Source organism: Pagrus pagrus (assembly GCF_965226575.1).
Source record: "Pagrus pagrus genome assembly, chromosome: 18".
NCBI lineage: Eukaryota > Metazoa > Chordata > Actinopteri > Spariformes > Sparidae > Pagrus > Pagrus pagrus.
In genome coordinates this window covers 25505087-25518812 of record NC_140202.1, presented here as the reverse complement: position 1 = coordinate 25518812, position 13726 = coordinate 25505087, and the positions used below count along the sequence as shown (strand labels likewise).

Here is a 13726-nt window from a genome sequence, read left to right as displayed (position 1 = left end):
TATGCCCTAAGTGCCTTCCTTCCTTGATGGCTTCCATATAGACAGACTTGCTTGCTGTCACAATATGTCAAAGTGAGTCATCCCACATGCCACAAAAACCTCCACGGACCCATTTTAACTAAGCTGTGCCGAGACGTGATGGTTGTCAAGCCCCCAGGAAGTTAGTTCCAACAGAGAGATGGTTAATAATTTACTGAAATGTGCTGAAAGTGATAACTTACCACCTGTTCAAACTGCACTGAAGAAAATGATTGAACAGCCAGGTGACGTAAACACCGGTGTGTTATTATGTGGTGTGAGGAAGTGAGTATTGGCAATGTCTTTTAGGGCACGAGTGACCTGGAGTGAATCCTTTATTTATTTACTTGCGGCCGAAATGAGGGTTAGGAGCTTTGAAGGAGCAAGGAGTAAAGCCGCTGCTCCTTCACATCTACAGGACTCAGCTGAGGTGATATAGAATCTCATTAGGATGCTTCCTGGAAGTTTTCCAGGCACGATAAACTGAGGGGAGACCCCCCGGGCAGACCCTGAACTTGCTGGAGGGATTGCATATCTCATCTGGCCTAGGAACGCGTCGGGATCCCCCTGGAGGAGCTGGAAAGCGTTGCTGGGGAGAGGGATGTCTGGAAAACCCTGCTCAGCCTGCTGCCACTGCGACCTGACCCTGGATAAGCAAAAGAAAATGGATGGTTGGATGGATCTTGTTACAATGCAATGTTGTGCTGGGAAACCTTGGGTCCTGGTATTCATGCGGATGCCACTTGGCAAGTAGCACTCACCCAAACATCGTAGTAGCCCGACCTCCCACGCCCTTTACAGTGGCACTCCCAGAGCTTAGTGGCCCCCGGCCACACAGCAGAAACCACTTGGAAATGACCCATGGTATGTGATAAAGAGCTTAGGGCATCAGATTTCCTTGAATCCCAATCTGATCAAGCATCTGTGGTAGGTGCCAGAAAAAAGTCTGATCCATGGAGGCCCCACCATGGATCAGACTGGATCTGAAACTGTAAAGGCATCTCTGGGGGTCCTGTGGGTTGCAGCGTGTCCAATGGATGCCTGCTCGGATTGAGATCTGCAGAATTTAGAGGCCAGGTTGATGCATTTCGATGCTGTGGCTGATTGGTGTGTATAGATAATACAAACTCTTACATAACTTTTGGCAACTTGTGTTTGTAGAAATCAGTGGAGTGGGATCATTAGTGTCTGTAGCAGATGAAGAAGACGAGCAGCTGAGGGAAGAGATCCGGGGTAAATGGTGTCAGAACACCGGGCTGGATCAGAGACAAGGATTAAGGCATCAGGAGCGGGATGACTCATCCACGGCTCTAATAAGTTCCCCTCTGCTGTAAACCTCTTTGCACCCCCTCAGCCATTCCAGCATGGTGTGATGTGATGGTCAGATTGTTAACCCCTCCTCCTTTCACTTGCTAAATTTATCCTCATCTTCTCTCTAAAACCACCCCCACCCCCTCCCAATCTAAAAAGATGACATCACCTCTGCTCCGGGCTGTGCTCTGTAGTAAATCATTCTGCCACACATGTCTCCCCTCCTGGCATTTTTTATAATCCACCACAAAGCAACTGCTGTGACCTTTTTTTAGAGTCTGATAGGATTTCCAAATCAATGTGATTGACGGGTCACTGGTTCGAGACTGGCCACTCTCGCTTTTGGAAGTTTTCATTAATGATAAAAGTAGGACGAACAACTCGCTAATTGGGTCCAAAACTGTTGTTATGTCACTGTTGAAGAGTGAGTCACAACGTGGATATCCAAATAAACTCTCGATGACGGTCTTTGTTTTCTTCAAGCACTTCAGTCATCGTTACACAGCCGTCCACACACCCCCTGATGAGCTAAAGCTGAGGAGGTTAAATCAGGATTAGGCTCAGGTTTTTGCAATGATGTCATGCTCGCTGCCCCCCCTACAGCGAGCACCTAACAGCGCGCACACACATTATCCACGGATGCACACTTTTATAAGGATCCAGGTTAATTACTTAGCCTCTTAGTTGTGTAATGGTCCCAAGCCCTGCAGTGGATTGAGTCCAAGTGTGCGGGGGCTAAAAGCTGCTGCTGTGTGGGTGGATGTGTGTCGGGCCAGTGTTGTCTGTGTGGGCAAGTGTTTTTGTGTTTGAACGATTGTCTGTCTGAGCTGAAAACGACTTTTCAAAACTGTAAAAGATATTACAGGAGGGCTTAATGTGTGTTAAAAGCTGTTACATCAGACAGAAGTAATAAAAGTTTGGAATCGTTTCTTTTGCTCGTTGACACTGGAGCAAAGTGTCGTAATGAGTGGTGCCAACAGTACTTCACATGCTGTTCTGCGTATCACGGGCTTGTTAGACGACTTTAGTAGGGAGTCCAGGTCCGGTACAGCATCATCTATATTATTAATGTGCGGCAGGCAACAGGCAAATCAAGATAAACTTGCACAGAAGCAGAAGATTTCATAACAGTGGGTCAATGTTATTGATAAAGTCCAGATGGCTCAAATTAAGTGGCTTTAAATCTTTACAGCATAAAAAAACCCTGTTCTTTGATGCCTGATTCAGATAAGAGCTGCAACTAATGCTTCAATTTCATGCTGATTTAATTTAGTCATTTTTGGTTAATCTGACAGTTGTTTAAATATTTAGTCCAAAGTGACGTCTCCACATTGCTTCTTCTGTCCAACAGTCCAAAACCTGGAAGCCCCTAATTCACAGTCATAAATGGAAAAACAAGCAGCAAATCCCTGCATTTAAGATGCTAGAACCACCAAATATTGTCTGGAAAATGAGTTAAAATGATTGATCGATTATCACAAACTGTTGTGGAACCACCTGCACCCGGCTTACCCATAAACTACAAGCTTCAATACCTTTTTTCTGTTGGGATATACGTTACTAACTCCAACAAACCAATTTCTTTGTCCCTGCAGGTGTTTGGCAATAAGATGGTCATCCCTTCACTGGACGGTGCCTTGTTTCAGTGGAACCGGGACAGGGAGAGTATGGAGGCAGTGCCTTTCAGCGTGGAGTCCCTGCTGGAGTCGTCCTACCGAATCGGAGAGGACACGGTCTTGGTTGGGGGCAAATCCCTTACTACCTATGGCCTGGGGGCCTACACTGGCAAGGTCGGTGAAACCACTTCCACTAACTTTTCATTATCCTTTATAAAGAATAAAACGCCATTTTTTCCCCTTGCGTTTTACCGAGAGAGTGAGTTAAAGTTATCATAGCAAATGTCTTTGAAAGAGGCCAACACAAACATGTCCTCACCACATTAACTCAGTAGAATAACCCTCTTTGTAATTTCCCCCCCTCATCTCGTTCGTCTCAGCTTCGGTACATCTGCTCCGCGGTGGGCTGCAGTCGCTGGGGGGAAGACGAGCTGGAGAGCGAAGACGTGCTGCTGCTGCAGAGGACTCAGAAGACTGTGCGAGCCATCAGGCCCCGATCAGGGATGGAGAAGTGAGTTTTATTTAATCAGTCGATCAATCTGTCGTTGTCAGTCAGCCAGTCAGTCAGTCAGCGCGAGTCACGGCGCAGCTACTGTAGCTTGTGTGGCATTTCAGGAAGCGTCGCAGACACTCGATTGACTTTCTGTCAGTGGTTTGAAATAAAGTCAGGTAACTTTTCAGCCTCTTAGAACATTAGTACGTCTCCTTTTTTTTACCTGACGATACTGATTATTTTAACTGAATATATTTGATGTTATACAATTTTTCTATGTGAGAAAGTAAGAAGTTAAATTTAATGTCGGTTTCCTACCATCTGTAGTTGTATTCAGCAGGCCTTAGGTTGACCCTGATAACTGTAATCATCACACACAATATTACACCTGTAGTACTTTTTACAATCGTGTATTGTCACCTGTTATATTAGGTGGAACTTCAGCGTTGGAAACTTCGAGCTGAAGCTCCTCCCTGAGATGCAGTCTGGAATTAACTTCCTGGAGGGAGAAGTTGCGAATGGCGACACCTGGAGGGAGAGCGTGCGGGTCATCGCCGACGAACCGAAAGAGAGGGAGCAGACGGAGGACCAGAAAAACCAGAACCAGCATCTGGACCTCGTCATCAAAGTGTCTGTTCCCGATTGGAAGGTCATGGCCTTCAATCCCGAGCCTGATGGACAGCTGGTCTGGGAACGTCAGGTGAGATATTATGAAGTTCACTATGAGCTTGAGTGCTGTGGATTATTTGAACTCCCTTGAGAGCGGTGCTTTATGACCCTCAGTCTGGAAATCAATGAACTTCATCGACTCGTTCTTTATCACCTGTGTTGTGTAGTTCTGCACACCCATCGCTTCGGCTTGGCTGGTGGGTGGAGGCAAAGTCACGCCAATCGCCCTGTTTGACGACAATGCCTACAGCAGCCAGGCCAAAACTGACGAGGAGGAGGATGAGGACGATCCGACGAAGACCAGAGGAGCTGCGGAGTCCAGTGTTTACCTCGGTACGTTCATACACATGCAGAGATGCTCACGCTGCATGTTTGTGTTCATTTCTAATGTCTATCTGCATCATTTCTTCTAATGGGTACCAGTGAATCGAGTGCATGTGTAACCCCTTTGCCCTTGGTTTACAGGGATGTTCCAGGGACAGCTCTACCTCCAGTCCTCTGTGAGGATCACTGAAAAGTTCCCTTCTCAAGCTATCGCGTCTGAAAAGGACATAATTCCTCTCCCCACAGTCAAATGGAAGCCTCTAATCCGTAAGTCCACACGTCCCTAAGCATCGAGTGCCCCGTCTAATCACCAAGGCAACTTAGTTTATGAGCAGTGACCAAAGACTGACTTCATTATTGTGTCTTTAACCACAAAGTCATACTGTAGCTTGTTTTTAAGAAACATTTGAATTAATCAATAACCTTTTGGGCTTGCTCCCTTTTTGCTCTGGCCTCGGTCTTTACTCCCCCTAATGTTTGACTATCCTCCAATAGTCATGTCGACTCATTTGATCGCTCTCTCTACTGAGATCAAAGAACTTACTCATCTTGTCCTTGACACAGATTCCCCATCTCGGACACCGGCCCTGGTCGGCTCTGACGAATTCGACAAGTGTCTGAATAACGACAAGTTCTCCCATGATGAATACAGCAACGGAGCACTGTCCATCCTCCAGTATCCATATGGTAAGAACCTGATACTGTGGACACGGGCTGGAAAAGACAAAATGAACGAAACCCTGCTCACTGATTTCTTCTTCCCCTCTCTATAGACAACGGCTACTACTTCCCCTACAGCAAGCGCTACAGGGAGAAGCGTGACAGCGCCGTGAGCCTCATAAAGGGAAACGGGGCGGGTGGAGAGACCCGCAGGAGAAAGGACCCCGTGCTGCTGCTGCCCTGGTGGAAGGAGATCCTCGGCACCATCGTCTTCTGCATCGCCGCCACCACCTACATCGTCCGCAAGTTCTTCCACCCCCCTGCCCCTGTGGCCTACGTGAGGGTAAGACCACGGACACAGCCTGCAGCAACACCATACTAACCGTGACTGCTGATTTGTAAAGACACTGCATGCAACAACTACCCAAAAAGCATGTAAAACTGTTTTATACTTGTGAAACTTTGCTCAAGTTGAATGTAATTCAATAAATCTGTGATGTAAGTGTGAAGTCTATGGGCCTGACAGGACCTTGTGGGCGAGGCATATTAAGTAAGTCGCAAAACCAGAAAGTAAACCCAGAAGTTAGGAACCTTTTTGCCCTAATGTGCCTGAAACCAGCACTTTAGACGGTTTTTTAGTGACCTAAAAGACGATTTGAGGCCAAAACAACAAGGCCTCAAACCAGGAATTGACCCTGTAAATTCTGTATTTTTAAAGCAAGATAAAAATGGTGATTCTTCCCAGTTATTTTAACATAAGTGCATTGATTTTTATCGGTATGTCTTGTCACAAAAGAGCTTGAAAAACATTTTCTGCCCCATAAAAAGAGCAAGAAGAAGTTAATCATGTTTTTTTAATCCATGTGACACTTCTAATTGTCCTCACTGTCTCTTCGCTGTGTCCCCCTTCTGTCCCTCAAAGCAACGGAAAGAGTCGGAGACACAGTGCCAGACAGACTCCAAGTTTGACCTTGAGGTTGTTGAATCCAAAGAGCCGGTTGCCATGGAGACCCGTTCCTGCGAATACGTGTCCAGGTAAGTCTGTAACAGCGGCAGAAACATGCTCGGTATAAATGTTTTTTTTTGTCATGACTCAGGAGAACTTCATGTAACACTACCACTGTGCTGGGGATTGTTATCCTCACACTTGAAAGACGAGTCTCACCCTTTCAAGGTGTAGCTACAGATTTCGGCACTGTTACCATGGTGACCACCGGTCTTCCCAGCCTGCCTTGATAGGACAAGGCAGAGATGGGAGATACGACTCGTAGTAGTGCATGATTGGATAACTCAGCTGTTTGCCATCAAATGAAAATGACCTTGGCCCCCGCTGAGCCCACCATACCCAGCAGCATCTGCCACGGGGTCGGAGTGTCACTTTACATCACTGTCAGCACATTGTCAGAAGTCTTTTTTGTTATTTCGGACATCCCAAATATGATCAGTAGCCGTAATTTATGGGCTGCCACCGACCTCCTGCCGTGTGATCGATGGAGGTTGCATGTTTACATTTGTTAGCTGAATAATATGGATCTACCCCCCCAAACACCAGCCAGAATCTGATTAAGCTCCACATTTTTTTCCTCTCCTCCTGTCATCACTCGCACATTCTCCTCTTTTTGATCCACCCTAAAAATGACAAGCCACCCCACCCGCCCCTCTTCCTCTCAAGCTGCTGCTGCTGCTGCTGCAGTCCATGCAAATTGCTTTTCGCCGAAGAAGTTTCCCAAAATAAAACTGGTGGCTGTTGCAGCAGCTGAAGCAAACATGAGTCAGGATCATTAGAGGAGGGAGATAGAGATCAGGAAGCAAGGCCTGAATCAAATGTGCCCACACAGTTCCCCTTTAATCCCCTCAGAAGTCTGAGCAGGGATGTCACCAAATATAACTTGCATATATGCACACAAATGATGTTATATTGTAATATATGTTAAGTTAAATAATACAGACCCATTTTCAGTCACTGTGAATAAAAGCCAACAGGTGTACTGCCAATTTATACATAAATATTTCGCTTAAAATAGATAATGAATACAGTTAAATACGCTAATATGTGACAAAAACAAAACAAAATGCTTGCAGGCAGTTTAATGGGACCTGTGAGGCTTCTGCGCTCACTCTCTGATAAGGTGAGCGAAAGCACAACCTGCAGGTCTGACTCCACTGACAATGATGGATGCCTGTCCTCCACGAGCATTCAAAGTCAGTCAGTTCAGTCTGATTGTAGTTTTGTCGGTCCTGTCAGACTGTGAGCTCACTTCACCATGTCTAAATCTTTTGAAATGTTTGAAAACGTAACTTAGAACGAAGTTAAAGCTATTAACAGGACTTTTCTTTCTAGAATAACTGTAATAATCGTACAGAAATGCTGATATGCTGCTTGCTGATGTCTATCGCTTGCTTATGTAGGTCAAATAGAGGCATCAGAATTAAAACTAGACAGTTTCACAACCACTTTAAATTTCCTTTTTAGGCCCTTTAATGTAAAAGTTGTTTTTTAAATGTGGTCTTAATTTTGGTGGCATCTCACTACGAAGCACGGTAAATGATTTTATTTCTTTTAGACGACACAGATTAATAGAGACGCTTCGAATGAATATTACATTTTTAAACCTTAAAATAGGCCCTGTTAATCAAATCATCTCTGCTTAAGTGCCCTTGAGCAAGGCACTGATCCCTAAAACTGCTTTAGGAAGGGCTTCACTGCACCTTCCAGTCCGACCTCCCTGATGAACTGTGCTGGGGACTGTATTCATGTGGAACGAGGAGGGGTGTGTTGAAAGCCTTTTGTACAGTAAAGTAATCATCCTGTTAAATGACACAGTGAAGCTGTGAGTTGGATTCCTGCCAGCTCAGCAGCCACAGCCGGCCTTGACACAGATTCGGCTCCTTCTTTTGATATCACCTTTTATCACTTAATAAACCTCCTTGACCGGGGTGGATTGTGTGATCTCCGGCCTTTGAAATCGCCAGGCGTCTAGCTGATAGCAACACTTGTCTCACACACAGCTGAGGGAGGTGTGATTCTTCTTTTGCATAATAACAACCAGAGTGTCCTCTCCTCAGGTACCTCACTGACTTTGAGCCCGTGCAGTGCCTTGGCCGCGGGGGGTTCGGTGTTGTGTTTGAAGCCCGCAACAAAGTGGACGACTGCAACTACGCCATCAAAAGGATCCGTCTGCCCAACAGGTAGCACCTCTCGCCGCTCGCACCGCACACTTCCTTGCTGGAGGCTATTAGCTCTTCCTTCATCTCTGTTTTCTTTAAAGCTGTCGGACTGAGTTACGTAAGCTGCAGCCCGCTTGTCCAAACACAGAAAAATATGTAGAGGCTTAGCTGAGGTTTTTGGTACAAACATTATGTACCAAAAATGAAAGTGAGGATCGAGCTCTGTATTTTTTTTGTTGTTGACTTGTGCATCACACGGTTCACAAACAAGTCAGTTGTTTTTGTTGGTGTTGGTGTTGGTGTTTTTGTCGAGGCACTTATTTAGGCCGCGGTGTGTCAAGACTGAGCTCACTTGGTCTTGGACCGGTTGTATCTGCATTCAGTCAACAACAAATCATGTAACTCAGAATACTAAACGCAAGAAAGTCTAATAATCAGCAAAGTGTGTCTTGAGACCCTGAACATATTGGACAAAATAACTGTCAAAGTGGAAGCAGTTGTCCTGAATGTGGATTGAACCCTGACGCCCTCTTTTCCAGAGAGCTGGCCCGCGAGAAGGTGATGCGTGAGGTGAAGGCTCTGGCCAAGCTGGAGCACCCGGGGATCATCCGCTACTTCAACGCCTGGCAGGAGAGCCCACCCGAGGGCTGGCAGGAGGAGATGGACCAGAGGTGGCTGAAAGACGCCAGGTGAGTTATCCTGTGCAGCAGGTGGAGCGTGGCACTAATGCTGCTGTTCAGGGATGGTATCTGTGCGAAGAAATTTAACCCTCCTCTCTCTCGAGGAATTGTGACATTTATTACACCGCCGACTTTACATGACTCGCCTCAACTCACCGGTTGATTAAGACAGATGTTTAAATGCCAGGGGAGGGAGGATTCACACGAGCATGTTTGCAGCAGTTAACTGAAAGTCTGGTGTGTGTTTACTCCTTTCTGTTAGGTTGCTTGGGCAGATTAGAGCTAAAAGTAGCAGCATGCATCATCTAGTGACTCAATTTTCGTTCTTTTTTCTTTTGAGGCACCCGTGCACTAAGTTGGTGCACAATAAATGGTGTCCTGACTTTTTTTTTTTTGTTTGTTTGCTCACTGTTGATTATTTGAGGTATTTTGTAAACTAACTACTTTCTTTTTGCACATTTATCTTGAATAATTAGCGGTATTGTTGACATAAGCCCTATTCGCACAGGACTAGTATTACCAGGGGACCTTGTGATTTACAAATTATTACGCCTCCATGTCTGTGTTTCATGCTGTGCATTTGTACAGGATAATTAAAGTCTGTATTTCACTTAAATTTACTGACATTATCCCACGGATATGAAGTCAAGGCTCTGCATAACATCTATGTTTCATCTGTCCTTCAGCAGCCACATTAATAATAGAGTTTAGAGTTGTTTTGCCTGCTTTTTCCACGCGTTAGAGGTATAAATACACATTTGCAGCTCATCTGGATCTAGTAACAGATGTTATGTGGCTGGACTTCGATATGACAACCTTTAATTGTTCCCAACCTTCTCTGTCATCACCGTCGAATGTCAACACAGCCGATCTCACAGTACAGCTGTTGACTGCTGCACAACATATTATAAGCAGTGATCAAATTTCATGCTTGTTCAGTGGACTGACAACAGGAAAAAATACAAACACAGGTCACAGAGATGCTGATTCGCACAGGACTAATATTATCACATGACCTATTTCATTGTTATGTGACTCTACCGGTCTGTCAGCAACAACTCTCCTGTCCCTCTTTCAGTACCACCGACTGGCCAATGAGCTTCCTCGACCACATGGAGGCGCTGTCGGTTAAAGTTCCCGTGTCCAGCTCTGTGTCACCCGTCTCTGGGCCTGGAGGAGACTCTCTGGAGTCCTCTGTCGACGCCCAGGCCCTTCTCACCAGCAGCGCAGGTGGTTCTGTAGGGTTCGGCGTTGACATGGGCGACCTGTCCTTCCACCCGCTGCTGGGCCACGACAGCCTCATGTCTGAGAGGGACAGCCAGGCGGACCCTGACGCCTCAGACACCCACCACTCCTTCGAGCTCTGTCCTCCACGCGGTCCCAGCGACTGCACCTCTTCTTCCTTCGACATCGTGTTCGAGGACTCGGGCTGCGACCGGGATGCCGATGCAGACACAGACTCTGCTTCCAGCGCGGCCAGTCCAGGCACGGTGACGGAGAAGAACAGCTCGTCTTCCTCGCACACCAGACAACAGGAATCTCTCCCCCCATCCTCTTCCACTCCCCCCAGACCAACCTCACTTACTCTGGCTCTGCCCACAACTCCTCCAACCCAGCGGGTCCAACCGTCTCCCAAGGTCAGTCAATCATTCACTGAATCAGCTGATATTAACTGTTTGTAAATCCAGTCTTATCTCACCTTGTTGATGTAGTCCTTTCTGTTGTACTTAAGGTTTGTTGTTAAAGGTGCAGGTTTACAAGATAAAGGTTTTTGTCCTCTTTAGCTCAAAAGTATATAGTGTAATTTAAAAACAATGAAATACTGAGAATATTCATTATTTAACCAGTATTTATTTATAAAAACAAAATATTACCCTTTTGCCTCCCAAAGACACATCTATAATTCAGGGAAAATAACTTTATCGACAATAGCTGCAGATATTAACGTGAATCATAATGTTTTGAACCTGCTCCTGTCTCCAGGTGTATCTGTACATCCAGATGCAGCTCTGTCGGAAGGAGAACCTGAAGGACTGGATGGCTCAGCGCTGCCTCCCGGAGCAGAGGGAGCACAACCAGTGTCTGGATATCTTCCTCCAGATCGCAGAGGCGGTCGACTTCCTGCACAGCAAAGGGCTCATGCACAGGGACCTCAAGGTGAGCACGCACACTACATACTGTCCTCTGTACAGGCAAATAAAAGATAAAAGTGAGCCTTCCAGTGTGTTTACCAGTGAAAATTAGTGTTAGAAAACAACCCTGACGCTGCTTTTCTGACTGCAGCTACAGTTAGAAGTGTTAACCAGGCTCACAGATAAAGCAGCTTGTTAGTTTCCTGCAAGATCTCCTTTGCATTTCATGGAAAGGAAAAGCTGCACTTACTCAAAGAAACACAAATTATTCCTGCCAAGGTGCAAAGCTGCCTGGTGTTGGTTCAATCTCTTTATATGATGTGATCTATTGTCTGTACGTGCTCTAGTAAAGATGTCTGCCTTCATGTGCTTAATGTTTGCTACATGTCACGTAACATACATGTCACCATCGCTCCCCCAGCCCTCGAACATCTTCTTCACCATGGATGATGTGGTGAAGGTGGGAGACTTCGGCCTGGTGACGGCCATGGACCAAGAGGAGGACGAGGACGAGCCGAGCGCCCTGACGCCCGCCCCGCTTCTGACCCGACACACGGGCCAGGTCGGCACCAAGCTCTACATGAGCCCAGAGCAGGTGAGCAGAACGACATAAACTGAAACTACAAATTCCAAAATATGGACTTTATATCTCATATTCGATCCTTTCCTTTCTGTCCTGACAGCTCTCTGGAAACTCGTACTCTCACAAAGTGGACATTTACTCTCTGGGTCTAATCCTGTTTGAGCTGCTGTATCCTTTCAGGACCCAGATGGAGAGAATCAGGGTGAGTCAGCAAACACATGAGCACATAATCATGTGCTCAGTTTACTTTGGTTCCTCTCTCCTTTTTAATTAGACTCCAAAAGGATTGTTAAACACCCACAAAAATACTCTGTAAGCTGCCTTGCACTTGATAGTTATAATCAGTTTGGACACTGTTTGTTTATAATACAGTGTTTTTAGTGTAAGTCCCAAATTGGTTTATGAAGCATAAATCAAAACATCGGTAAAAACAAAAGGCTTTTTTTAAGCAGAGCAAAATAATTAAAGGCAGATTGGGAGTGATGGAGATTCATTACACAAAAGCAAGATTAAAGAGGTGTGTTTTGAGAATTAATTTATGTTACGAGCCAAATCTACTCAACCCGAACTATTAAAAAGTCATAATGTATTAAAATCTTCACCCGTGATGAAGTTAAAATGGAGATGATTTGATCTGACTGTGGCTTCAGTCAGGATCTCTGCTGCTGCTGCGCTTTGGTTAAGCTGATGAAAAGAGAGACTTCCTAATGACGAGGTGTATCTTTCTGTCTGCTCTCTCATTCAGACAATCGCTCTGTTTTGTCTATTGTGAAAACTCTGTTGGGGAAACAGTGCTACATAATCGCTATTGTCATGTGAATGATCACTAGAGTCAGTTTAAATAGTCGATGCTCTTTGCCCTTGTGTGGTGCTGTCGACAATAACGTCTTTGTCTCCGTAACAAAGGGCCTGATAAGCCCATTAGCACGGCTCCACTCACAGGTGTTTACATCCCTTTTCTTCCAGACGCTGACAGAGGTGAGAGCGCTGCGCTTCCCAGAGGTTTTCTCCAAAAACAACGTGCAGGAGGTGAGTGGCTGTCTGCTGCCACCTAGTGGCTGTGAACTCAAACTACGTCCGAACCCAGACAGTTGTTTATCCTGAGAACAAGCAAAAAAAAAATGGGACACATCCATCCAGAGCTGTTATGTAGTCTGTCCACAACAAAATGATTCACTATGTGAGTCAAACCTGCTAAAATAATCCACTGAGGACGTGTAGTTGAATATTTAGCTCCCAAATCAACAAAAATATCAAGTTAAATATCATAATTTTACACACTGAATTGTAAAATTAAGGTAAATACAAGCAATGAGGGGTGGAAGTGACAAAAATGTATTTTAATAAAAATGGGGGCGATGAAAATTCATGTAAATTGAAAAATTGAGGGATAGAAATGGACAAGAAATGAAAAGTAGAGTGATTACATTATCAACTGATTTGATTTAATTTGATTTAATTTTTGTTACTTCCACTCCTCATAGACACCAGCCACCTGCCGGCCTGTTCGCTGCCGGGTTGGTTACACCGCCTTGTTTACCTGTTCACTTTGTAATGAGATTAACATAATCCCAAAACATAATCTGTGATTCTCCAACACGGGAAATCCCCTCACGCTGTCATCCAAGTATCCCACTTTACTAGTTGTGAACAGTCCTATTTTAAGATGTCCTGAACATCGTGTGCATACATGTAACTGAATTTAATTATATAGGTCATGTGAGTGTTTTGAGGGAAGACATGGCTACAATTTTAAACTAATAAATATCACTGAAGCTTCCCGAGTTATTTTTTGTTTTGCACGTTTTCTGACGTCAGTGCTCAGAACAGAAATCTGAACTAAACAGTTTTCTTCCACTAGTCTCGAAAAAGAAAATCTCTAAATCGATCAGTGCAGAAAAAGATTTGTATTTTCTCCTTTAGTGTCTGCGATTGGTGCTGGTTCTGCTTTGTAACATGAGCGTTAAGCCGAGCGACTGAGTTGAACTAATGGATGACAACATTAGCAGAAGATGCTGCAGCGCGATGCTTTTCTGAAAGACATCACTGTCCTGTTTTTCTGTGTGTTTTAA

At 45.1% G+C, this 13726-nt stretch overlaps 1 protein-coding gene across 1 annotated transcript in view; it reads left to right on the top strand.

Annotated features, from left to right (window-relative positions):
* Positions 1 to 13726, top strand: part of eif2ak3 (eukaryotic translation initiation factor 2-alpha kinase 3) — a 33358-nt gene that overhangs the window by 16570 nt on the left and 3062 nt on the right. The window contains exons 3-17 of the mRNA XM_084382052.1: positions 2925 to 3119; positions 3326 to 3456; positions 3871 to 4138; positions 4275 to 4440; positions 4573 to 4698; positions 4996 to 5118; positions 5205 to 5434; positions 6014 to 6126; positions 8158 to 8280; positions 8799 to 8948; positions 10018 to 10576; positions 10923 to 11096; positions 11493 to 11666; positions 11755 to 11856; positions 12621 to 12683. Of these exons, the coding sequence (XP_084238178.1) occupies positions 2925 to 3119; positions 3326 to 3456; positions 3871 to 4138; positions 4275 to 4440; positions 4573 to 4698; positions 4996 to 5118; positions 5205 to 5434; positions 6014 to 6126; positions 8158 to 8280; positions 8799 to 8948; positions 10018 to 10576; positions 10923 to 11096; positions 11493 to 11666; positions 11755 to 11856; positions 12621 to 12683 (2697 nt within the window). The remainder of the gene's footprint in view (positions 1 to 2924; positions 3120 to 3325; positions 3457 to 3870; positions 4139 to 4274; positions 4441 to 4572; positions 4699 to 4995; positions 5119 to 5204; positions 5435 to 6013; positions 6127 to 8157; positions 8281 to 8798; positions 8949 to 10017; positions 10577 to 10922; positions 11097 to 11492; positions 11667 to 11754; positions 11857 to 12620; positions 12684 to 13726) is intronic.